This window comes from Microcebus murinus, chromosome 7, assembly GCF_040939455.1.
Source record: "Microcebus murinus isolate Inina chromosome 7, M.murinus_Inina_mat1.0, whole genome shotgun sequence".
Classification (NCBI taxonomy): Eukaryota; Metazoa; Chordata; class Mammalia; order Primates; family Cheirogaleidae; genus Microcebus; species Microcebus murinus.
Genome location: NC_134110.1, coordinates 25,393,441 through 25,417,723, shown reverse-complemented (window position 1 = coordinate 25,417,723; position 24,283 = coordinate 25,393,441). Strand labels below are relative to the sequence as shown.

The 24,283-nt window shown below is 47.2% G+C and overlaps 1 protein-coding gene, 1 long non-coding RNA gene, 1 other non-coding gene and 1 pseudogene across 3 annotated transcripts; 3 read left to right on the top strand and 1 right to left on the bottom strand.

Moving 5' to 3' along the window:
- Positions 1–1,027: 1,027 nt before the first annotated feature.
- Positions 1,028–4,442, top strand: GRINA (glutamate ionotropic receptor NMDA type subunit associated protein 1). Its single transcript, XM_012760073.3, has 7 exons — positions 1,028–1,167; positions 2,159–2,561; positions 2,679–2,791; positions 2,859–3,059; positions 3,253–3,381; positions 3,480–3,623; positions 3,718–4,442. Exons 2-7 carry the CDS (start codon positions 2,183–2,185, stop codon positions 3,865–3,867), a joined length of 1,116 nt encoding a protein of 371 aa, XP_012615527.1. The 5' UTR covers positions 1,028–1,167; positions 2,159–2,182; the 3' UTR covers positions 3,868–4,442.
- Positions 4,443–4,487: 45 nt separating this feature from the next.
- Positions 4,488–8,752, top strand: LOC142871917 (high mobility group protein B1 pseudogene; annotated as a pseudogene).
- A 3,136-nt stretch (positions 8,753–11,888) lies between these two features.
- On the top strand, positions 11,889–12,052 carry LOC142871978 (U1 spliceosomal RNA). Its single transcript, XR_012920240.1, has one exon. It is a non-coding gene; the product is annotated as a U1 spliceosomal RNA (small nuclear RNA).
- A 325-nt stretch (positions 12,053–12,377) lies between these two features.
- On the bottom strand, positions 12,378–21,550 carry LOC142871854 (uncharacterized). Its single transcript, XR_012920022.1, has 2 exons — positions 21,484–21,550; positions 12,378–12,581 (listed from the first exon to the last, which is right to left on the bottom strand). It is a non-coding gene; the product is annotated as an uncharacterized LOC142871854 (long non-coding RNA).
- Between the last annotated feature and the right edge of the window lie 2,733 nt (positions 21,551–24,283).

The window sequence follows — 24,283 nt, the reverse complement described above, 5'->3', positions numbered from 1 at the left end:
TTGAGCTTCTGGTTCTACAAAACCTGAATCTATCCCTGCCTGCTCTACTTCTTCCCTTCTCATAGAACTCATCACCTTCTAACACTGTCTATCACTTATTGTGCCTATCACGGCTGAGAAGGTTCTGCTACAGGCAGCGGTGCACTGGAGCAGCTCACACCACAACCAGATTGTTACATTTACAGGAATTTCCATTAACTGGTTGTTAAACTGGTGGTAGCTTGCAACCAGTTGTGATGGGAGTATTTACATGATGGGCATGTGCAAAAGATCAGGGCTTCCCCTTACTAGATCCAGTTGGTAAATACTGAACTCATACTGTGGGGCACAGGGCAAAGCCTTTCCCCAACCACTGCCCGGTCTGGGAGAGGCCAGCCGTCCAAGGGCCAAGAGAGCAGAAGTAAGGCCCCACGGCCCCAGGTGGAGAGGCCCTGCTGCAGGCGATGCTCTGCCTAAACAGCACTTCCTCAGGAGGACTTCCAAGGCCAGGGGGCAGTTCGCCTGGCGTCCAGTGTTACTGCATCTCTAAGCCTCAGCCGCTCACAGCTTATGAGGAGGTGCTGAAGGGCAAGCAAGGGTAAAGGGTCTCTAGGATGGAGCCTGGCAAAGGCTGGGATGGTAGAGAGAATGGGACAATTAGGCGATTAGACCTCTTCATTTGCCATAGACTTGGATGCAAAGGGAAAGTGAACGCTGTGCTTTAAAGCCAAGAAAGGACTTAGAATCCTTGGCAGGTTCAGCAAATCCTGGATTTAGGAATAAATTTCTTAACTCCCTGAACGAACCGCCAAATTGGCCAAACCAGGCCTCTGCCTCCAGGGGTCTTCAGGTACTATCGCCCGACCCTCCAACCCGCCTTCGGCAGACACTGCGAGCGCGCGGCGCTGGCCCTGGGCCTGGGACCAGGAGAAGAGACAGCAGGACAGCCGCGGGCGGGGCCTAGCGAGTCTGTTCCGCGCGGAAGAATTCCCGCAGTCCCGGCAGACCCCGCCCCGGCCCCGCCCCGCCTGGCCCCGGCCCCGCCCCGTCACAAGGCCCCTCTGCGTCTCCCAAGCCGCAGGCGCAGGCCCTGCCTAGCCGGCCGCCGAGCGGGTGCTGGCGCACCGGCCATCACCGCGCGGCGCGCAGCGGACACCGTGCGCACCGGCCTGCGGCGCCCCGCGAGCGGTGAGTCCCCGGCTCGAGCCCAGGAGAGCGCATGACCCGCTGCTGCCCCTCTACCGGCCGCCCCCGCGCTGACCCTTCGCAGCCGAGCGGGGCTGCCTTTGGTCGGCCAGGCTGTCCAGCCAAGGCGCGCGGCCCGCTCGGGGCCAGGGTGACAGCGGCAGTGGGGGCGGGGAGCCTCGGCGGCCTGGAGCCAGGGTGTGGGGGGGCGCGCTGCGGCGAGGTCAGGACTCGCGGCCCCAAGAGCCCCCAACCCGACAGTTGGGCCCACCCACCCTGGGTGCGGGTTCAGCGGCCTCCGCCCCCACCGCCTCGCCCGCACACCTGCTTCGTTCCTCCCGCACGCCCTCTGGTCGCTTCCATCCCCCACACACCCCCGCACGCCGCTGTTCCCGGCGTACCGTACTGGCAAGCACCCGGTAGCCGATCCAGGCCTGATCCCCCCAATCCCAGGAAAGAGGGACGGTTGGGCCCTGCTCTTGGGATTGGGGGGGGGGCAGGGCTCTCGTTGGTCACAGATGGCTTGGGGATTTCCAGGGATAGAAATAGCCGCGGGCTCTGGCCCCTTAAAGCTGCTTAAGGGGCGGGTTGTGAAGGGGAGGGTCCGGGCACGCCTTCACACATCCACAGACGCGCCCCCAGCCCCCACCGGGCTGAGCACTAGCTTGGGAGACGCTGACAGCAGTGAGAAGGGCCCCCCAGTTGCTAGTAAGAAACAACTAAAGCCCCAGGTCCTGAGGCCGATATTCATCTCCTCATCCGTCCCCTCCCCCCACCATTAGGGTTCTCGTAGAGAAGCCCCTTCTGAAGGCCCATGCCGGTCTAGGTCCCCACCCTCTTCTCCTGGCCCCATTGCTCTCCAGGGCTCCCTACAGCCAGGGGCAAAGGTCATGGCTTCCCTTTCCTTCCCTCTGGGTTCCTGGCAGCAGGTGGGGTTGCCACAGGCTGGTTCCCACAGTCATGCAGGGCTAATTGTTCTCTCTGTCTCCTCTAGGGGCAGACCACGGAACCGGAGGCCATGTCCCATGAAAAGAGTTTCTTGGTGTCTGGGGACAACTATCCTCCCCCCAACCCTGGATATCCTGGCGGGCCCCAGCCACCCATGCCTCCCTATGCTCAGCCTCCTTACCCGGGGGTCCCCTACCCACAGCCCCCTTTCCAGCCCTCCCCCTATGGTCAGCCAGGGTATCCTCATGGCCCCAGCTCCTACCCCCAAGGGGGCTACCCTCAGGGCCCCTACTCCCAAGGGGGCTACCCTCAGGGCCCCTACCCCCAAGGGGGCTACCCTCAGGGGCCATACCCCCAAGACGGCTACCCACAGGGGCCATACCCTCAGAGCCCCTTCCCCCCTAACCCCTATGGACAACCACAGGCCTTCCAGGCACAGGACCCTGGCTGTGAGTGGGGCAAGGGCGGGGCAGAGGCAGGGGCAGGGCAAGGGAAGGGGCAGGGCAGGGTCACGGGCATGGGCACAGTGACCAGGAGTGCACTAACACAGCCCATCTGTCCCCCAGCACCACAGCATGGGAACTACCAGGAGGAGGGGCCCCCATCCTACTATGACAACCAGGATTTTCCTGCCACCAACTGGGATGACAAGAGCATCCGACAGGCCTTCATCCGAAAGGTGGGGCCAGGGTGTCTGTGGGGTGGGAGGCCAGCGCCTGGCGGGCTCTGAGTCCCTTCCTTTCCAGGTGTTCCTGGTGCTGACCCTGCAGCTGTCAGTGACCCTGTCTACGGTCTCTGTGTTCACTTTTGTCCGGGAGGTGAAGACTTTTGTCCGGGAGAACGTCTGGACCTACTATGTCTCCTATGCCATCTTCTTTATCTCCCTCATCGTCCTCAGCTGTTGCGGGGACTTCCGTCGGAAGCACCCCTGGAACCTTGTTGCACTGGTAACTCCCAAACCTGGGCCTCTGGTCCCCTGGGCCCAGTGTTTCAGTCCCACATGCCCACTCTGGGGAGCCTGGTCACCCTGGTTCCCCTTCTGCCCACGAAGCAGGGGAGGGGAGGGGACCTTGGGGAGTTGGGGAGCAGCTTGCACATCCAAGGCTGGTGCGCCCCCATCCCCATCCCATCTCCCCACAGTCAATCCTGACCGTCAGCTTGTCCTACATGGTGGGCATGATCGCCAGCTTCTACAACACTGAGGCGGTCATCATGGCTGTGGGCATCACCACAGCTGTTTGCTTCACAGTGGTCATCTTCTCCATGCAGGTGAGGGGCCCCCTATAGCAGGGCTGTGGCCCTGGGACCCAAAGGCCTTCCCAGGGGGCCCAGCACCCATGGCCCCTGTTCCTCTCCCACCCTCTCAGACTCGCTACGACTTCACCTCGTGCATGGGTGTGCTCCTGGTGAGCATGGTGGTGCTCTTCATCTTTGCCATCCTCTGCATCTTCATCCGGAACCGCATCCTGGAGATCGTGTACGCCTCTCTGGGTGCTCTGCTCTTCACCTGTGTAAGTGAGGGCGGAGGGAGGCCCTGATGAGGAGGGGCTGGGACTCCAGGTGGGCAGGCTTGTCCCTTTGACACTACTGTGCCATCACCCCTAGTTCCTGGCAGTGGACACCCAGCTACTATTGGGGAACAAGCAGCTGTCCCTGAGCCCGGAGGAGTACGTGTTTGCTGCACTGAACCTATACACAGACATCATCAACATCTTCCTGTACATCCTCACCATCATTGGCCGCGCCAAGGAGTAGCCCAAGCCCCCAGCTTGCTGTGCCCCATCAAGTGGCATGGCTGGCCTGGCCCTGCCCCTGGCATGGCAGTGCCATCCATACTTCCCCTTTCTTTTGTCCTGGGCACAGCCTGGGGCAGAGAAAGCCCCTCTCCAACCCTCCTGTATGTACACTGCAGATACTTCTCTGTTTGGACCTGCTGTGGCCCAGCATGGCCCTTTTAGTCCTCCCACCCCCACCAAGGGTCAACAAGGCCACATTTCCAGGCCACTTCCTATTCACTCATTGTTGCATGAGCCCTGTCTACCAGCCCACCCCAGGGTCTGGGGACAACACCAGGTCCCAGGGGAGAGGGATTGAGCCAAGAGGTGAGGGTGCACGTCTTCCCTCCTGTCCCAGCTCCCCAGCCTGGCATAGAATACCCCTTCCCCTCCCCACTGCACCCTGGAGTGCTGCCCTCTGGGGGACATTCGTGTGGGGGGGTCTCATCCCTCTGCTGAACCCTGAGGGCAGAGAGGATGGCATGTTTCAGGGGAGGTGGAAGCCTTCCTCTCACTCTGCTGTCATTAAAATGCCAATAAATGGGATCTGCTCTCTGCCTTCCCCAATCACTCTTCTCACTGCCTCGCTGAGGTAGTGAGGGGGCTCTGGGCACCCCTGGCTGATGGGGGCACAGGACCAGGCATTAATGTGAAAGGTTAATGACAATAGCTGATTCTTCGTTCACCCTGTACATCCTTCCTTGCCATCTTCCCCACTGTGTTATGAGGTATGTCCTGGGATTCCTAGCTGATGGAGAGATCTGAGGATCCATCAAAGTTAGTTACACCTGTACCCGGGTCATGGTAAGTGACCTGGCTATATCTACTACTCGATCCTTTTGAAAGTGGCACAGTGTGGCAGTGGGCCCCATAAGCCCCTTACCATCTGTTGCCCCAGGCAAAGGCCAGTGGCACATGTCATTGACCCACTCCAGGGCAGCCCGTCCTGCTGCTTGGGCTCTGCTAGGCTCTCCCTAGGGCTTCCCAGTCACTGTGGAATCCATCTGAGTGGGCACCCTGAAATGCTGCCCAGGTCCGCCTCAGACAAAGACCCTTCACACCTCTCTGTCCTTATCACCGGAAACCTGCAGACCAGAGCCCCAGTCAGTGAGCTGGACAAAGGCTCTGAGAGCTCAGCTAGTCAGGCCCTGTCCTATGCTAAGTCCATGGCACAGCCTGTCCATTTCCTCCACTGTGGGTCTTGCTGCTAAGCAAGATCCCTCTGCTGCCTAGGGTTCCGTCTGAGCCCTCCTGAGCTCCTAACTCCAGTGCCTCTGGAGCCAGGGATGGCCTTAGCCTTAGACATTCCCCACTGTAGCCTTCCTCTCCAGGACTCTCCAGCTTGGCATGAGAACCTCTTTTGCTCCTCCACCTCCTCCCCACCAACCTGTCAATCCGCTTGTTTAACTGGCACCGGCACCTCAATGTTTGTAAAGGGACCCATACACCACAAGCCATGTCCACAGGCAGCTGAGGCCTGTCCAAAGCCAAGCTCCTGCTCCCTGAGATCTGCTGCTTCTGCATTATCTTCCCAGGCCAGAGCAAGGCCAGCCTCCCTCCCCTGTCCCTATCACCTTCCTCTGCCTCAGGCCACCTCCCACTGACCCTGTAGGCTCATCAACCCTCCATCAGGCAGAAATGGTGATCACACTGCTTGCCTGCTTACAACCCTCTAATGGGTGCCCTCAGGATGAAGTCCACACTCCTTAGCCTGGCACACGGGGCTAAGCTTAGTCACATGCTGGGAATGGGGCAGGCAAAACAGTTCCACACCCCCCCCCCCCGCCCCTGCTTTCTGGCAGTTTTCTTGAGCAGGTACAGTTCCTTCTCCAGGGTGACTGCAAGTGCTCTAAGCATTCTGATTAGGGGAAGCTACTTGCCTAGTGCTAGCTCCTAGACACATCAGGATTTTACACTATAGAGGAAAACACAGAATTTTTACATGGTTAGAACATCTTTAGAAGTGAAAGGAGGAGCTCAGGAATAACTGCTAAGCAAAATGTGCAAGGACAGTGTTTTCTTGAGGAGTTCAAGGACACACGTCTTGGTTAAGAGGGAGAGGCTTGGGGGAGGCTCCCTGGGGATGGCTAGGGTCTGAAGGTGTGGACCAGGGCCTGGAGAATCTACAGCAAAAGCCCGTAGTTCAAGAGAGAAGGCCAGGGAGGGCTCAAGCCTATCCTGCCGGTGAAGGGCACTCAGGCAGGGAATTGTGTTTATGAAGGTGAGTCCAGTGGTAGAACGTACAGGGGAAGCTGTGGGATGAGAACAGGGAAAGTGAGCAGTAGGGAAGCCGTTGAGATGCGCTGAGCGGAGCTAGGAGCAGATAGTACAGAGGCCTCCAGAAGCACTGGGTTGTATGCAGCCAAGGGGAGCAGGACTTGTCTGCCAACTGAGAGGCCTACTGTCTGCTGTGCCCCACCCAGGGAGGGAAATGAGCTCCAGTGCCTGGTGATCTGGCCAAGCAGAAACATGGGTTGATGGTGCACATGTTGATTTTCTAAGAGGAATGGAAACACAGCAATTGTGAAGTCATCCCTCGGCATCTTAGGCTTTATCCTCTGAACACCTCTCAGATCTATGTCTTTCTCTCAAGTCAAGGCTATGGTCATCCTTACAACCCCCGATCTATCCTCAGCACCACAGACAAAGGGATCTTTCTGAAGAACAACTAGATAATGTCACTCTCCTGCTTAAACTCCTTCATGGAACTTCCAGTCAAGATGGTGGACTGAACTGACCTGGGATCCCAAATCCCAACCTTAACACGTAAAATTGTCAGACAAAATATTTTAAAACATTTAAGCATACATAGCTGAGCAGGAATGCAAGAAATAAATGTAAAGAGAGGAGACTCTTCTGTTGTGAGGGAAGCACTGATTTACAGCGGTTGCACTGAGAAGACAAGAATTCTCATTCATGAGAATGAGGTTGCTGGCTAGAAACCTGATGCTCCACCTGGGGGCAGGTATGAACCAGACAGGACCTTACTAAAACTCCAACCCAGATTCCGCTCAGCTCTGCCCCTAACGGTCAAAGGAAATGAGCCCACTCTATCTGCCTGGAAGAGGACAAGGTGAATTCTTTCTGGAAGAAGATAACATCATCTAGAACTTCTGTAATTTTTTATACATAATACCTGTCATTCAATTAAAATGTACTAGGCATTTTAAAAGACAGGACTCCATGACTGAAAATTGAGAGGAAAAACAAGATGACAGAAACAGACCTAGAGGTGATTCAAAGACCAAGGATAGCAAAAAAAGACTTTAAAATAAAAATGATCGATATGTTATAAGTAAACTACAGACATAAATGAAGAAATATGAAGGAAAATGTGGAGGATTTTCCTAGAGAATTAGATTCTATAAAAAGAATCTGTCTAGGCCGGGCGCGGTGGCTCACGCCTGTAATCCTAGCTCTCTGGGAGGCCGAGGCGGGCGGATTGCTCAAGGTCAGGAGTTCAAAACCAGCCTGAGCAAGAGCGAGACCCCGTCTCTACTATAAATAGAAAGAAATTAATTAGCCAACTAAAAATATATAGAAAAAAATTAGCTGGGCATGATGATGCATGCCTGTAGTCCCAGCTACTCAAGAGGCTGAGGCAGAAGGATCGCTTGAGGCCAGGGGTCTGAGGTTGCTGTCAACTAGGCTAACGCCACAGCACTCTAGCCCAGGCAACAGAGTAAGACTTTGTCTTGGAAAAAAAAAAAAAAGAAAAGAAAAGAAAAAGTTTGGGGACTTACAGTAGATGTCAAAATATATTATAAAGCTACAGTAATTAAACCAGCATTGTATTTGTGCAAGACAAGTAGACACAAGAGCAGAAAACAAAAACCTGCACAAACACAACCACCCAATTCATAACAAAGTAACACTGCTGTATAGTGGAGAAAAGGACAGTCTTTTCAATAAATGGTAATAGGTTCTTTGATATATGGAAAAAATGAATCTTTGTCCCATTCCTCTATTTACACAAAAATAAATCCCTCAGTAGATCTAAACCTAAAAGCAAACCATTAAAACTTTTAGGAGAAAACATAGGAGAATATCTTCATGATCTCAGGCCAGGCAGAGTTCTTAAACAGGATACAAAAGTACCAACCATAAAAAAGAAAATTGATAAATTGGGTGACATTGACATTGAGAACATCTGTTAATTTAAAGACATTGTTAAGATTGCAGTACATTGAGCTCCATAGAGACAGCGCCGGGGCAAGCGAGAGCCGGGCGGGCACCAGGCAACTCTGTGCCTAACTGAGGAAAAATAACTAAACATGGGCAAAGGAGATCCTAAGAAGCGGAAAGGCAAAATGTCATCATATGCATTCTTTGTGCAAACTTGCCGGGAGGAACACAAGAAGAAGCACCCAGATGCTTCAGTCAACTTCTCAGAGTTTTCTAAGAAGTACTCAGAGAGGTGGAAGACCATGTCTGCTAAAGAGAAAGGGAAGTTGGAAGATATGGCAAAGGTGGACAAGGCCCGTTATGAAACAGAAATGAAAACCTATATCTCTCCTAAAGGGGAAACAAAAAAGTTCAAGGATCCCAATGAGCCCAAGAGACCTCCTTCGACCTTTGTCTTGTTTTGTTCTGAGTATCGCCCTAAAATCAAAGGAGAACATCCTGGGCTATCCATTGGTGATGTTGCAAAGAAACTGGGAGAGATGTGGAATGACACTGCTGAGGATGACGAGCAGCCTTATGAAAAGAAGGCTGCAAAGCTGAAGGAGAAGTACGAAAAGGATACTGCTGCATACCAAGCTAAAGGAAAGCCTGATGCAGCAAACAAGGGAGTCGTCAAGGCTGAAAAAAGCAAGAAAAAGAAGGAAGAGGAGGAAGATGAAGAAGATGATGATGATGAATAAGTTGGTTCTAGCGTAGTTTTTTTTTCTTGTCTATAAAGCATTTAACCCCCCTGTACACAACTCACTCCTTTTAAAGAAAAAAATTGAAATCTAAGGCTGTGTAAGAGTTGTTTTTAAATGGTACAGTGTTTTTTTTGTTTTTTGTTTTTTGTTTTTTGTTTTTTTTGAGACAGAGTCTCACTTTGTTGCCCAGGCCGTGGGTCTAGCTCACTCACTCTAGAGTGAGTGCCGTGGCATCAGCCTAGCTCACAGCAACCTCAAACTCCTGGGCTCAAGCAATCCTGCTGCCTCAGCCTCCTGAGTAGCTGGGACTACAGGCATGCACCACCATGCCCGGCTAATTTTTTCTATATATATTAGTTGGCCAATTAATTTCTTTGTATTTATAATAGAGACGGAGTCTCGCTCTTGTTCAGGCTGATTTCGAACTCCTGACTTCAAGCAGTCCTCCCGCCTCGGCCTCCCAGAGTGCTAGGATTACAGGCGTGAGCCACCGCGCCCAGCCTGGTACAGTGGGGTTTTTTTTTGTTTTTTTTTTTTTTTGTATAGTTAACACACTACCGAATGTGTCTTTAGCTAGCCCTGTCCTGGTAGTATTTTCAATAGCCACTAACCTTGCCTGGTATAGTATGGCGGTTGTAAATTGGCATGGAAATTTAAAGCAGGTTCTTGTTGGTGTACAGCACAAATTAGTTATATATGGAGATGGTAGTTTTTTCATCTTCAGTTGTCTCTGATACAGCTTATATGAAATAATTGTTGTTCTGTTAACTGAATACCACCACTCTGTAATTGCAAAAAAAAAAAAAAAAGTTGCAGCTGTTTTGTTGACATTCTGAATGCTTCTAAGTAAATACAATTTTTTATTAAAAAAATAAATAAAAAATAAAGACATTGTTAAGAGAGTGAAAGGCAAGCCACAGTGTGGGAGAAGATATTTGTGATACATATACCTGACAAAGGATTCATATCCAGAAGAAAGAATAAGCAAAAAACAGCTAACCCAATAGAAACATGGGCAAAAGCCTTGAACATTACTTCATAAAAATGTTAAGATAACATATGAAAATGTGCTTAACTTAATTAGGGCAATGCAAATGAAACATCAGTGACATATCACTCCTCTTCTATGAAAATGGCTGCCTTTTAGCTGACAGTGCCAAGTGTTGGCAAGGATACCAAAACTCGTATAACTGCTGATGAAGTGAAAATCGATTAGGGAAAACTCTTGGCAATATCTACTAAAGCTGAATATACACATACCTTATGACCCAGCAATTTCACTTACAGGTATATGCCCCACAAAATAAACTACAAATGTCTTAACAAATGATCTGTGTAAACATGTTCACAACTGTACTATTTGTAACAAGGCAAAAGCTGGAAAAAAAAAATCAAAAATCTTTCAGCAGTAGAATGGAGAAATGACTTATATTGTTATACAATGGAGTACTCTAAAGCAACAATATGGAAGATTCATAGACCTACATTTATGATTTGTTAATTTTTCTTTGTAAATGTTACAAGTCGAGTCAATAAAAACTTTTCAAAACAATAACCTCATTACATATGGAGAAAAAAGAGGAAAAATCCCAGAAAGAAATGGCAAAATTACAAACAGAAGAAGGTCAATTAGACTCATCAACAACAATAAATGCTGGGAGCCAATGGAATAATATCTTTAAAATGCAGGGGCATTAAGGTGGGGGTAGAGAATAATTTTCAATCCAGAACTTTATACTTAGCAAATTCCCATGGAGGAGAACAAAATAAAAGCATTTTAAGATAAACAAAGACTAAAATAATCTACTACCCATAGATTTAAGAGTTTTTTAAAGTATAATATTTTACCATTCATTGAACCTTAATTTTTAAAATTAAAATTTAATTTAAAATACATAAAGGATATATTTCAGTAGAAGAAAAACAAACCCAGAGGGATGCATGGTTGTAAGCTGCAATGGTGAGCAAACACATTTGTAGAATGCGTTGATAAATCTGGATCAGTGTTAACTATGGAAAATGATAACCACTAATTCTGAAAATCACTTGTACATAGTATATAAATAACATGCTAGACAATAATAACATGTAAGTGGAGAAGAAAACCTTTGAAGGGAAGTTAACATTTTTTAAGGTTCTTATTTGGGAAAGGAATTGAGATATTAATTAACATTATTATTTATTTTATTTATTTATTTATTTATTTTGAGACAGAGTCTTGCTTTGTTGCCCAGGCTAGAGTGAGTGCCATGGTGTCAGCCTAGCTCACAGCAACCTCAAACTCCTGGGCTCAAACAATCCTCCTGCCTCAGCCTCCCAAGTAGCTGGGACTACAGGCATTCACCACCATGCCCGGCTAATTTTTTGTATATATTAGTTGGCTAATTAATTTGTTTCTATTTATAGTAGAGACGGGGTCTCGCTCTTGCTCAGGCTGGTTTCGAACTCCTGACCTTGAGCAATCCACCCGCCTCGGCCTCCCAGAGAGCTAGGATTACAGGCGTGAGCCACCGCGCCCGGCCTATTATTTATTTTAATAATATATATTTCCTTTTGTAATTAGTAATACATTCACATGGTTCAAGGTCAAAAAGTATAAAAGGAAAAGGATTTACTGTAAAAAGACTATTCCACGCTTGTCTCCCTGCTACCCATTTCTTCTCTCCAGAATCAACCAAGGGCTGGGCGCGGTGGCTCACGCCTGTAATCCTAGCACTCTGGGAGGCCGAGGCGGGCAGATTGCTCGAGGTCAGGAGTTCGAAACCACCCTGAGCAAGAGCAAGACCCCGTCTCTACTATAAATAGAAACAAATTAATTGGCCAACTAATATATATAGAAAAAATTAGCCGGGCATGGTGGTGCATGCCTGTAGTCCCAGCTACTCGGGAGGCTGAGGCAGGAGGATTGTTTGAGCCCAGGAGTTTGAGGTTGCTGTGAGCTAGGCTGACACCATGGCACTCACTCTAGCCTGGGCAACAGAGTGAGACCCTGTCTCAAAAAAAAAAAAAAAAAAAAAAAAAGAATCAACCAATGTCATCAGTTTTTCACGTATCCTTTTAGGGATATAATTAACCTTAGACTGAGTTAGGAAAGTATAAAGTAAATTATGTATGTTTTAAAAACTAGGGAATCATATTTACCTGGCAGGGGAGATACCATGATCACGAATGTGGTTTTCCCAGGATGAGGCTTATCCATTGGTCTCCCAATGTGCTGATCCCTGAGATTTCCCCAAATGTGGGAAACTTGACTGCATAATTTCTGGGAGTAGGGGATTGTGTTTGAGCTTTCCCCTGGGGGCGGGGGGAGGACCTAGGAAATCAGTGCAATCCTTACCAAAGTCCCAGTGAAGTTTTTCGCAGAATTAGAAAAACCCATCCTAAAATTCATATGGAATCTCAAAGGACTCTGAATAACCAAAACAATCTTAAAAAAGAAGAAAACTGGAACAAAGCTGGAGGACTCTTTCTGATTTCAAAACTTACTACAAAGCTACACAGTAATCAAAACAGTGTGATGCCTGTATAAAGATAGGCATATAGACGAATGAATAGAACAGAGAGCCCCCCAAAAAACATTCCCATATATGGTTAAATAATTCTGATAAGGATGTCAAGACCATTCAATGGGAAAAGGACAGCTTTTTATTTAAATGTTTTGTTTTGTTTTAAGCCAGACAGGCGAGGTCTGGCTCTGTTGTCCAGGCTGTAGTGCAGTGATGTAATCATAGCTCCCTGTAGCCTCAAACTTCTGGCCTCAAGTGATCCTCCCATCTTGGCCTCCCAAAGCACTGGAATTACAGGCGTAAGCCACCATGCCCAGTCCCTGCAAAATTAAAAAAATGCAATGATCCAGCAATTCCACTTTTGAGTATATACCCAAAAGAATTAAAAGCAGGGTCTTGAGATGTTTGTACACCCGCTTCATAGCAACATTATTCATAATAGCCAAAACATGGAAGCAACCCAAGCATCCATCGAGAAACGAATGGATAAGCAAAATGTGATATATCCATATAAATGAATATTAGCCTCTTAAAAGAAAGGAAATTCTGACATATGCTACAACATGGATGAATCTTGAAGACATTATACTAAGTAAGATGAGCCAGCCACAAAAAGATAAATATTTATGTTTCCACTTATATGAGGTACTTAACATTAGTCAAAAATCAAAGTAGGATGGTGGTTGCTACAGGCTGGGGGAAGGGGAAATGAGGAGTTATCATTTAATGGGTATTGAGTTTCAGTTTTACAAGATGAAAAGAGTTCTGGAGATGGGTGGTGGTAATGTTTGTATAACATTATGAATGTATTGTATATCACTTTAAAATAATTAAGATAGTAAATTTTATGTTATGTGCATTTTACCACAATAGAAAAATTGGGAAATAAAAGCTAGGGAAACTATGAAAAGAAACAGAAATATGACATATAACCTGCAAACAGGTAGAAGATAAAGGAAGAAGAAAAAAAGCAAACCAATAGGAAAAGAAAGGAGAAAAAAATGAACAAATAACAACAAAACATAGTAAATGGAAAATAAAAAGTCATATGGCATGTATAAGACCAAGTATATAAGTATAAATATATTAAATTCAGCTATTAAAAGACAAATTTGGACTGGGGGTGGTGGCTCGTGCTTATAATCCCAGCACTTTGGGAGGCTGAAGGGGTAGGACCACTTGAGCACAGGAGTTCAAGGCTGCAGTAAGAAATGATCTCACCACTGCACTCTAGCCTGGGCAAAAAAGAAAAAGACCTCATGTCTTAAAAATAATAACAAAAAAAAGATAAACTTGGGCTTGGCTGGGTGCGATGGCTCACGCCTGTAATCCTAGCGCTCTAGGAGGCTGAGGTGGGCGGATTGCTCGAGGTCAGGAGTTCAAAACCAGCCTGAGCAAGAGCAAGACCCCATCTCTACTATAAATATAAAGAAATTAATTGGCCAACTAATATATAGAAAAAATTAGCCGGGCATGGTGGTGCATGCCTGTAGTCCCAGCTACTCAGGAGGCTGAGACAGCAGGATTGCTTGAGCCCAGGAGTTTGAGGTTGCTGTGAGCTAGGCTGATGCCATGGCATTCACTGTAGCCTGGGCAACAAAGGGAGACTCTGTCTCAAAAAAAAAAAAAAAAAAAGATAAACTTGGGCTGGTTGGGCTGGGCGTGGTGGCTCACACCTATAATCCTAGCTCTCTGGGAGGCCGAGGCGGGCGGATCGTTTGAGTCCAGGAGTTCAAAACTAACCTGAGGGCCGGGCGCGGTGGCTCACGCCTGTAATCCTAGCACTCTGGGAGGCCGAGGCGGGCGGATTGCTCAAGGTCAGGAGTTCAAAACCAGCCTGAGCGAGACCCCGTCTCTACCATAAAAATAGAAAGAAATTAATTGGCCAACTAATATATATAATATAAAAATCAGCTGGGCATGGTGGCTCGTGCTTGTAGTCCCAGCTACGTGGGAGGCTGAGGCAGCAGGATCGCTTGAGCCCAGGAGTTTGAGGTTGCTGTGAGCTAGGCTGACACCACGGCACTCACTCTAGCCTAGGCAAGAAAGCGAGACTCTGTCTCAAAAAAAAAAAAAAAAAAAACTAAAAAAAACAAAACTAACCTGAGCAAGAGCGAGACCCTGTCTCTACTATAAATAGGAAGAAATTAATTGGCCAACTAATATATATACAAAAAATAAGCCGGGCATAGTGGCACACCATGCCTGTAGTCCCAGCTACTCAGGAGGCTGAGGTAGTAGGATTCACTTGAGCCCAGGAGTTTGAGGTTGCTGTGAGCTAGGCTGACGCCATGGCACTCACTCTAGCCTGTGCAACAAAGCGAGACTCTGTCTCAAAAAAAAAAAAAAAGATAAACTTGGACTTGAATTTTAAAAACCTAGTTTTAAGCATTTAAAAGACACAAATATAAAACTTGTTAATCCAAAAAGGTGAAAAATAAAGAGATGGAAAAATTATATCAAAGAGGACATTAATAAATAGAGAGATAAACCATATTCATATATAGGAAAATTAACATTTTAAAAATATGTCAATTCTCAGTATCACTTTTATTACAGGTAATAATGCTATTGTTGTTATGTTAAACAGCAAAGTCCTTCCCCACTAGAGATACATACCAAAATACTTATGAAATAACATAAAAGTGCCTGGGATTGGCTTTAAAATACTCCAGAAAAACAGTAATTCCAACAAAAATCAAAATAGGCCAGGTATGGTGGTAATGCACCTTTTAGCCCCAGCTGCTGAAGGGGCTAAGGGAGGAGGATTGCTTGAGCCTAGGAGTTCAAGAAAACCTTAGACAGCATAGCAAGACCCTGATTCTAAATAAATTAAAAAAAAAATCAAAATAGCGTTTTTCACAGAATTCAACAAGCTGATTCTAAAATTTACATAAAATAGTAAAAGAACAAGAATATTCAAATCTCAGAACACTTCTTCTGAATAAGATTCTGGATGGGGACTAGCACTATCAGACATCAGGACATATTATGAAACAATAACTAATATAACAAAACCACAACTACATAGGATTTTGATATATGACAAAGGTGGTACGTCCAGCCAATCAGTGGGGGAAGACTAAAGTATTCCTGAAATAGACCTGGAAAGTACAGTTAACTATACCTTAAATTGCAAAAAACAAGTTATAAACTGGGAGAAATATTCATAAATGCATGTAACTGACAATAGATTTGGATCAAGAATATATGAAGAATTCCAGCCAGGCATGGTGGCTCATGCTTGTAATCCCAGCACTCTGGGAGGATTATTTGAGCTCAGGAGTTCGAGACCAGCCTGAGCAAGAGCGAAACCCCCTCTCTACTATAAATAAAAATAAATTATCCAAATAACTAAAAAAAAGAAAAAGAAAAAAAATTAGCTGGGCATGGTGGCACATGCCTGTAGTCCCAGCTACTCGGGAGGCTGAGGCAGGAGGATCACTTGAGCCCACAAGTTTGAGGTTGCTGTGAGGTAGGCTGATGCCATGGCACTCTAGCCCAGGCAACAGAGTGAGACTCTGTTTCAAAAAAATAAAAAATAAAATAGAAATTAAAAAAGAATATATGAAGAATTCCTATAAATCAATGTATGACAATCAATTTCTTTAAAATTTAAAAAAAAATTTTTTTTAATTAATATGGAAACTGTCATTTCTTGCCACAATGGACTAACAGTGAACCAAGATTTAAACCCACTCCCACTACTGCAAACAACTAAAATATCTTTATGAAACAAGAGTTTTCAAAATTTGCATTTTTATTTATTTATTTTTCTTCAAAAATTATAAAACAGACAGCACAGGACTGTGATCCCCAAAGACGGGAGCATTGTGATCACCCTGGCTTTCTGCCTAGAGGCACATTTCAGGCCACAGGATCAAAAAGGGGTGCCAAGCAAAGCACTGACCTCTCCTTGAGTTAAGGAGACAAAACTTAAAGGTCAGAGAGTCTGAAAAAACTATACAGAGTTCTGGAAAGAATGGAACTATACATTAAAAAGAGCTATAAAAATCTACATAGGGTCCCCTTAAGTCTTTGCTGAATACGAAGCCATGCATGCAAAGGGGAAAACTCCTCAGCTGAATAATTCCCAGAACTCATGCAGGCCTAGGAGGTATTCATGTTTCAACCAGTCATGACCAGAAGGTCATGCCTTAGAGGCGGAGCTGAACTATCCTGAAAATAAAGATTACTCTAGTTGTGCCCTACAAAGCTTAAAGATAAGACTCAAATGGGTCAAACTCAACTGCACGTACTTTATTTATTTATTTATTTATTGAGACAGAGTCTCACTCTGTTGCCCAGGCTAGAGTGTCATGGCGTCAGCCTAGATCACAGCAACCTCAAACTCCTGGGCTCAAGCAATCCTTCTGCCTCAGCCTCCCAAGTAGCTGGGACTAGAGGCATGTGCCACTATGCCCAGCTAATTTTTTCTATATATTTTTAGTTGTTCAGCTAATTTCTTTCTATTTTTTTTAGTAGAGACAGGGTCTTTCTTTTGCTCAGGCTGGTCTTGAACTCCTGAGCTCAAACCATCTGCCCGCCTCAGCCTCCCAGAGTGTTAGGATTGCAGGCATGAGTCACCGTGCCCGGCCCTGCAAGTACTTTAAATGCCTGCCAGAACAAAGCTCAACACTCTTAATAAAATATAGACCCTCAATAATGTAAAAACTCATAATGTCAAGTATCCAATAAAAAAATTACCAGATAAGCCAAGAAGTAGAAAATATGCACTATAACAAGAAGAAGTATCAGTCAATAGAAACAGACTGACCCCAAAATGACAAAGATGATGGAATTGGCAGACAAGGACATTAAACTAAGTGCAAGCGTTTAAAGGAAAGCATGGCCAAAATGAAAGAAAGATTTTTAAAAATAGCCAAATGGGGCTTCTTGTAATGAAAAATACAATATCTAAAATGAAAAATTCACTGGATAAGATTAACAGCAGATTAGACATTGCAGAAGAAAATATCAATGAACATAACAATAAAAATTATCTAAAATCTACCTGGTTGATCCTGCCAGTAAAAAAAAAAAAAATTATCTAAAATGGAGCACCCAGAGACAAAAGCTGAAAAGAAAATGAACAGAGTACCAGTGAGATAATATTAAGTGACCTGACATATGTGTAGAGTCCCATAAGGAAATAGCAGGCAGGACATTAAAAAATACAGTTGTGCATTGCTAAACAACAGGGATGTGTTCTAAGAAATGTGTTGTTAGGCAATTTTGTGATGCGAACATCAGAATGTACTTCACAAACCTAGATAGTATAGCTTACTACACACCTACACTATTACTCCTAGGCTACAAACCTGTACAGCATGTCACTGTACTAAATACTATAGGCAACTGTAATACAATGGTATTTGTGTATCTAAACATAGAAAAGGTACAGTGAGGCCGGGCGCAGTAGCTCACATCTGTGATCCTAGCACTCTGGGAGGCTGAGAAGGATCATTCAAGGTCAGCAGTTCAAAACCGGCCTGAGCAAGAGCGAGACCCCGTCTCTACTAAAAATAGAAAGAAATTAATTGGCCAACTAAAAATATATAAAAAATTAGCTGGGCATGGTGGAGCGTGCCTGTAGTCCCAGCTACTTGGGAGGCTGAGGCAGGAGGATCGCTTGAGCCCAGGAGTTTGAGATTGTTGTGAGCTAGGCTAATGCCACGGCAGTCTAGCTTGGGCAACAGAGTGAGACTCTGTCTCAAAAAAAAAAAAGAATGTATTTAATACTGAACTCTATACTTAAAAATAGTTACGATAAAAAATTTTATATGTATTTTACTACAATTTTTTAAATAATAAAATGTTTTAAATTGATAGGAACCTAACAAAAATTACAGCACAGTTTTAAACGTGGCATTTGCCATGAAAAAGACCTGAAGTTTGCTTGTGGAAGTGGGAGTGGGAAGGATTATGACTTGTGGGTTATTGTAGAATGGGTTATCTGAAATCCAGTGGAAAGATGTAATACCAGGTGTCAGCAGGTGTGACTCATAGGACATACAATGACATTTGACAAACTGAGGCAACTGGTAGACCTCTGAGGTGTGTGTATTTTGTGTACTCCTATGTGGCTGTGATCCATTCAGCTAAGGGCTGGTTTTGCTTTCTGTTTTCACATAATGTTTCTCATGGATAAAATCACACACAAGCAAACATGAAATGTGCCTTATGCTCAAACTTTTCCCATTTATAACACAACAAACTAAGAGTCCCAACTATACCACATGAGGGTACTTCTACTCATCTATATCATAAAACTACAGCACAATAGGCCCAAGGACGCAGACAAGCTGAAGAGGGGTCAGAAGTCTTCAAGCTGAGAACAATGGCCTGAAGGTTAGACTTTCCTAGACCCTGGGAGGAAGGGGGAACTGCCTGGGAGGGAGGGACCATGCATAGGAAGTGGAGGCAAAACTGCTCAGGGCAGGGTCTGAGCATTGATTGGCCTAAGCAGGTGTCCATCATCACCACCCAGAAAAGATCTAGAAAGGTCCTATACTTAGATCTAGGAAGATCCTGTGTCAGAAACCTGAGCTCCTTGGATTTGAGAAAGTCTTTACTTTTGATCTGGCCAAAGAAGGGAGAAAAGTAGAGACACATTCCTAGGACCAGGCAGAAAAGGCTGGCCAAAAATGTCAAGGGAAGACATGAAGCTTTCCCAGGGTAAAAGCCTGCCACTGAGCTCTGTCTGGAACACAGCAAAGTATGAAAAAGTTAGAAAAGCCAACCCCAGGTCCAGAACTCAGACCCCAACCCAAGGGCTAACTAGTACAGGTGTCAGAGCCTGGGCAGCCTCTGGGCCAAGGGCAGGGAGTCCTGACTGGCTTGAGAGAGGACTGACAGATACCCTGGCAGTGTGGGCTCTAATCCTGTGCCAATCCTGACATATGAGATTCAGCTTGGTGGTCTCATCAGAATAACCAAGTAAGGTCTGTCGTCATTAGGTCATTCCACTCTTGCACACTATTGCTGTAGTCCTTCCTCCTGCAGCCCTGGGGCTCAGGCAGGTGAAGAACCTGAGTCTCAGGAGTCTGGAATTGACCCCTGAATTTCTCTAAGGGACCAGAATAAATAAAAGAAAAAAAAAGAATAAAAAAATTATAAAAAGAAGAAGAAGAAGTCTGGAATCACGAGCAGGTGTTCACTGGCCTCAGCACTTACCAGACGTCATCTGCCCCTTAAGACAAACTGAGTGCAGGTGTTATCCCCACTCCACACAGGAGGCAGCCCAGTCTGCAGTGACCTTACATTCCCACCCCACATAGCCAGTGGAAGGCTGGATTTAAGTGCCGTTCCTCAGATGCAGGCCTAAAATCAGGCCCCTCTGTCGCCTACCACTTCCCTCTGTGTTCATGGAGATTCCTGATGAAAACTTTTGCGGAGTCTGATCCGATTCAGTTGAGCCAAGGGCTGGGGAGAGGGCCGATTCACTTGTCCCCTCAAGAACAGGCTATATCTAAGAGACAGCACCTCCCAGGTCTGCCCTTGGCTGCAGGGGCCAGCAAGAGTGAGACATAGGCACCAGGTCAGGCCCAGTGTCCCAGAGCAAGGTCAAGGCACAAACTGTGAACAAGGCAGCCTTATGTGGTGCGTGGGGTGAGCATAGCGCCCAGCTCAAAAGAGACGGGGAGAGGAATAAGTGGAGCGTCTACAGCTGGACCAACATCCATAAAGGCAGAAAGTCCGAGGCGAGCTGTTGGAGGTAGGGTGGAGATACAGGAGATGGGGGAGCCAGCAGAGAGGCCTGGCCTTCACCGTGAAACCAAAGAGCAAGGGAAGTGGGCAGGGCCAGGCAGGATGCACATGTTGGCTCCACAAGGACTTACCAAGAACCTTCGGAAGTGCTGACAGTGGACCTCAGGGACCTGACAGAAGCTACTATCCTGCACCCCCAGGGCTCACCAATCATATAATCATGTGAACTGGTCCTTTAAAACAGGGATGGTTCTTTGAATAAGACCGTTCCTCTACTGTATCTTTGAATAAGTTCATTCCTCTACTGTAAACCCTCCTAGCCTTTGCATCTCACTGGGTGTGAAATCCAAAGCCCTTATCTCAGCTGCAGACTCCATCCTGGGCTTCTCTGATTCAGTCATCCCTCTCCCCACATGGCTCCCCTCCATCTCATGGTCCTCCCTGATGGTCTCCAAAAACACATCAAGCCTGCTCACGCACCCCAGGGCCTTTGCACTGGCTGTCTCCTCTGTCAGGAAGGCTTTGCCTTTTCTCATTCTCTACTTTCTTTCAGGTCTTTTCCCAAGCAGCCCCTTATCAGGGAGGCCTCCCAACCACTCTGCACCAGGCAGCACTCTCTACCCTCTTGCCCTCCCCTCTCCTGGATCACCCTCCTCACAAGGTGCACACCCCCACATCATCATCCCTTTATATGTCAACTGCCCATTGTCCTCCAGAATGTCAGCCTCAGGGCAGCAGGGCCTTTGCTGTGCTCGCTGCACTGGTGAGAGATGGTGCTTGATGCCTGCTGTGGAGCAAGGAACTGAATGCACAGTCCTCACAATGGCCATGAAATGGCATCACCACCCCATGCTCCAGAGAAGGAAACTGAGGCATGGAGAGGGTCACACAGACCCTGGTCACCTGACCATAACTAGCAGAATGGGAACCCTCACTCAGGCCTGCCAGCTCCTCTGTGTCCTCCTGTCTCTCCACCCAGACTTAGTGAACACCCTCTGGGCAGGGGATGGCGCTAGGGGAGCCTGGTGGTCCCCATCCCCATCAGCTTCTAGCCTGGCTACACTGGCAGCATCTGGCAACATAAACAGAGCCGGAGAGAGAGCAGGGACTCCCACACGTCTGGCTGTTCCTTGCTGTTTCCTCTAGGACCCACAGCGTGCCTGGTGCCTGGCAGGTTTTCAAGATCCATGGGTGGATGATAAAATCCATTTAGTCATACTCTGCTAGGCAATGCTCTCACTGCTTTACATGCACTGTCTGCTCTGCTACTCATAGCGACAGCAGGACAAAGAAGCATTACTGTCCCCACTTGACAGATGAAGAGACAGAGACATAGAAAGTAGAGTCAGGGCCTGTCCCAAGCCCACGGTGAGGAAGCTGGCAAGTGGGGCTTCTATCTCCGCTGCTGCTACTGCTGAAGGGAGAGCAACCAGTCTGATAAGGACTGATGGAGACTGGGGGACCCCAAAGGGTGGCATGCTAGCTGAGCCCCGAAGGAGGAGTAGGGGTTACCTGAAGGTCAGAGCTGAGGGCGGCACAGGTCTGAGGTTGCAGCTTCATAGTCTGCAAAGAACTGAATGTTTGTGTCCCCACCCCAAATCTGTATGTTGAAATCCTACCCCCAATATGATAGTATGAAGAGATGATTAGGTCATGAGGGTGGAGCCCTTGTAAAAAAAAAAGAAGCCAGAGAGCTCACTTCCTCTCTGTCTTTTTATACTCCACTATGTAAGGACACAACAAGAACGCAGATATTGGCACACCAGGAAACGAATCCTCACCCAGACACCAGAACTGCCAGCACCTTGACCTTGGACTTCCCAGCCTCTGGAACTGTGAAAAATAAATGTTTCTTGTTTAAGCTGCCCCATCTGTGATAATTTGTTTAACAACCCAAACTGCCTAAGACAGAGTCTGAGGGTCTGGAACCCCAACCACACGCCTCTGGTAGGCCCTGGTGTCAGCTTGCTCTTTTCTCTTAGAGCCAACCGCTCTACCCTTCATGGTTTTCAACGCCTAGCCTGAATGCTAGTCTCCCCACCTCTCCCTTTCCTTGCTGCCTTCCAAACAATGCTTTGTAAAAAGTAGAAAAGAACCAACAACATGGAAGCCTGACAAAGCCCTCCTTGTTTCTGCTCCTGACCTTTAGTACCTGTACCCTTCCTGAGGGGCAACTGGATGACCCCTGGGGTTGGCGACTAAGGTCATACCTCCAGAAGTCTCTACCTCTCACTAAGACATCAGGAGCCTTTGTCCTGAGGCCTCTCTTCCCATCTCCCAGCTAGCAGGGCCCTGGGTAAACAAGCAGATGTCCCTGCTCTTCTTGGGGTGATCTGCCTTCTCAAGGCTCTCCAGACTCATCCAGGGCACAATGGGCTCTCTCAGAAACTCAGGGGCATGTCCTCAGACACTCAGAAGACCACTTAGCGCCTTGCCTGTTTCAACTGTTAGTCAGCACAACATTTTCTCTAGCTTCTTTCAGGATTCTTTTAGAAAAGGAAAAAAAAGGTTAAATTAAAAGTGCATTCAGACCAGACGTGGTGGCTCACGCCTGTAATCCTAGCACTCTGAGAGGCCCAGGCGGGCAGATCGCTTGAGGTCAGGAGTTCAAATGCAGCCTGAGCAAGAGCGAGACCCCATCTCTACTAAAAATAGAAAGAAATTAATTGGCCAACTAAAAATATATAGAAAAAATTAGCCGGGCATGGTGGCTCATGCCTGTAGTCCCAGCTATTTGGGAGGCTGAGGCAGGAGGATTGCTTGAGCCCAGGAGTTTGAGGTTGCTGTGAGCTAGGCTGACACCATAGCACTCTAGCCCGGGCAAGAGAGTGAGACCCTGTCTCTAAAAAAAAAAAAAAAAAAGTGAATTCATTTACTGAGCATCTACTATGTGCCAGGGCCTGTGCTGGGCTCTATGATACGGAGGAGAATATGCTGTGGCCCTTGTCCTCTCCCGGGATATCACTTTGAGTCTTCCCTCTGGGTAGAACCTACACCCAACAGGGTTTCAAAAAGATGCTCCCTTACCCCTGGCAGCTCGCAGAGAGAGACTGCAACGAGAGGTGAGGCTAGAGGCAAGAAGAATCAAGCCCTAACCTTGGCAGCTGGGAAAATGCTGAAAGACCCAGGGGCCTGGGGTGGGGAGGGAAGCCTAGGCACATGACATGACTGTGCCTCAGTGCTCTCACCTGTTGGATGGGGTACTATCCACATCAGGGTGTTGTTAGGATTGTCACAACAGGGCCTGGTCTACAATAAGCACTCAGTAAGTGTCAGCCATGGCTCTTTCGTTGTCTGAAGTATAGGAGAGGGGTAGAGAAGAGTTGCCACTGACACCCAGGAAGGCACTGGCAGTCAAAGGCCAACTAACTCTGTTGGAGCGATGACTGGACAAATCTGCCCAGGAACTCCCTGTCAGCAACATGACTAACCACATGCTGGCAGACCCAGAGGTCAAAAACAACCACAGCAGGCAGGATTGAAATGATCACATGGCCAGTACTGCCAGGATGTGCGCTGGCCACGTGCAGTATGTGGCTCCTTGCCAGCAGGTGCCCCTCAGCATGTCCAGCATGGGGGCAGGTGAGAGTGGAGGTAAAGGAAGGAGAGGAGTATGGACAGAAGGCTCCAGGCTAAAGGCCCCTGTTCTTCAGCAACTTTATGCCTTGAAAAGATGGCTTTAGAGAGAAGCTTGTTAAACCTGCAAAGAATTCAAAGCCAAGAGAGGACCAAAGATCACTGGAGGCCTTGCCAACCTGGAATGCTGAGCTGAATCTAATGAGGCAAATGTGAATGGGGACAAACTGCACAAAAGCCAGTGACTCAAACCCAAGGAGGAGATCTGATGCAGCATAAGCAAGTGGAACAACACAGAGGGTTGTTTACAGCAAGTTCCTAACAAGCTTATGAAGAATACAAACTCTGAGTGGATGCCAGGAGGTTCCCGTTAGTCCTGCGGGTCCGACCTCCCTGCAGTCAGGAACTGTGGCCCGAGAAGTGATGCTGTCCAGGAGCTCAGACAAGCAGGACTGAACACAGGGTAGTGAGGCCCAGTGTCTCTCACTTCCCAGACTCTCACCCGAAACACATGACCCAAATTGATGTGGAGAAATTTTTGGATGAATCTCATTCTCCAAACTTGTGCTACTCTATAGCCCAAACTCAAACCCAGTAGATTTGGATACCAAAAGATATTTCTGTATATACAAGATAAAAATAATGACAAGAAAATTGAAATGAAGTGGAAATAAGAGTAGAGAGAGCAGATGCAGCCTGGCAGAGGTAAGTACAAGGAAAGGAGCAGGAGGCTGCA

Excerpts from the sequence above, each read along its gene's own strand:
- GRINA (XM_012760073.3), top strand. The coding sequence starts at position 2,183 with ATGTCCCATGAAAAGAGTTTCTTGGTGTCTGGGGACAACTATCCTCCC. Across the intron at positions 2,562-2,678 it reads CCAGGCACAGGACCCTGGCT|CACCACAGCATGGGAACTAC; the intron begins GTGAGTGGGGCA and ends TCTGTCCCCCAG. Across the intron at positions 3,382-3,479 it reads TGGTCATCTTCTCCATGCAG|ACTCGCTACGACTTCACCTC; the intron begins GTGAGGGGCCCC and ends CCACCCTCTCAG.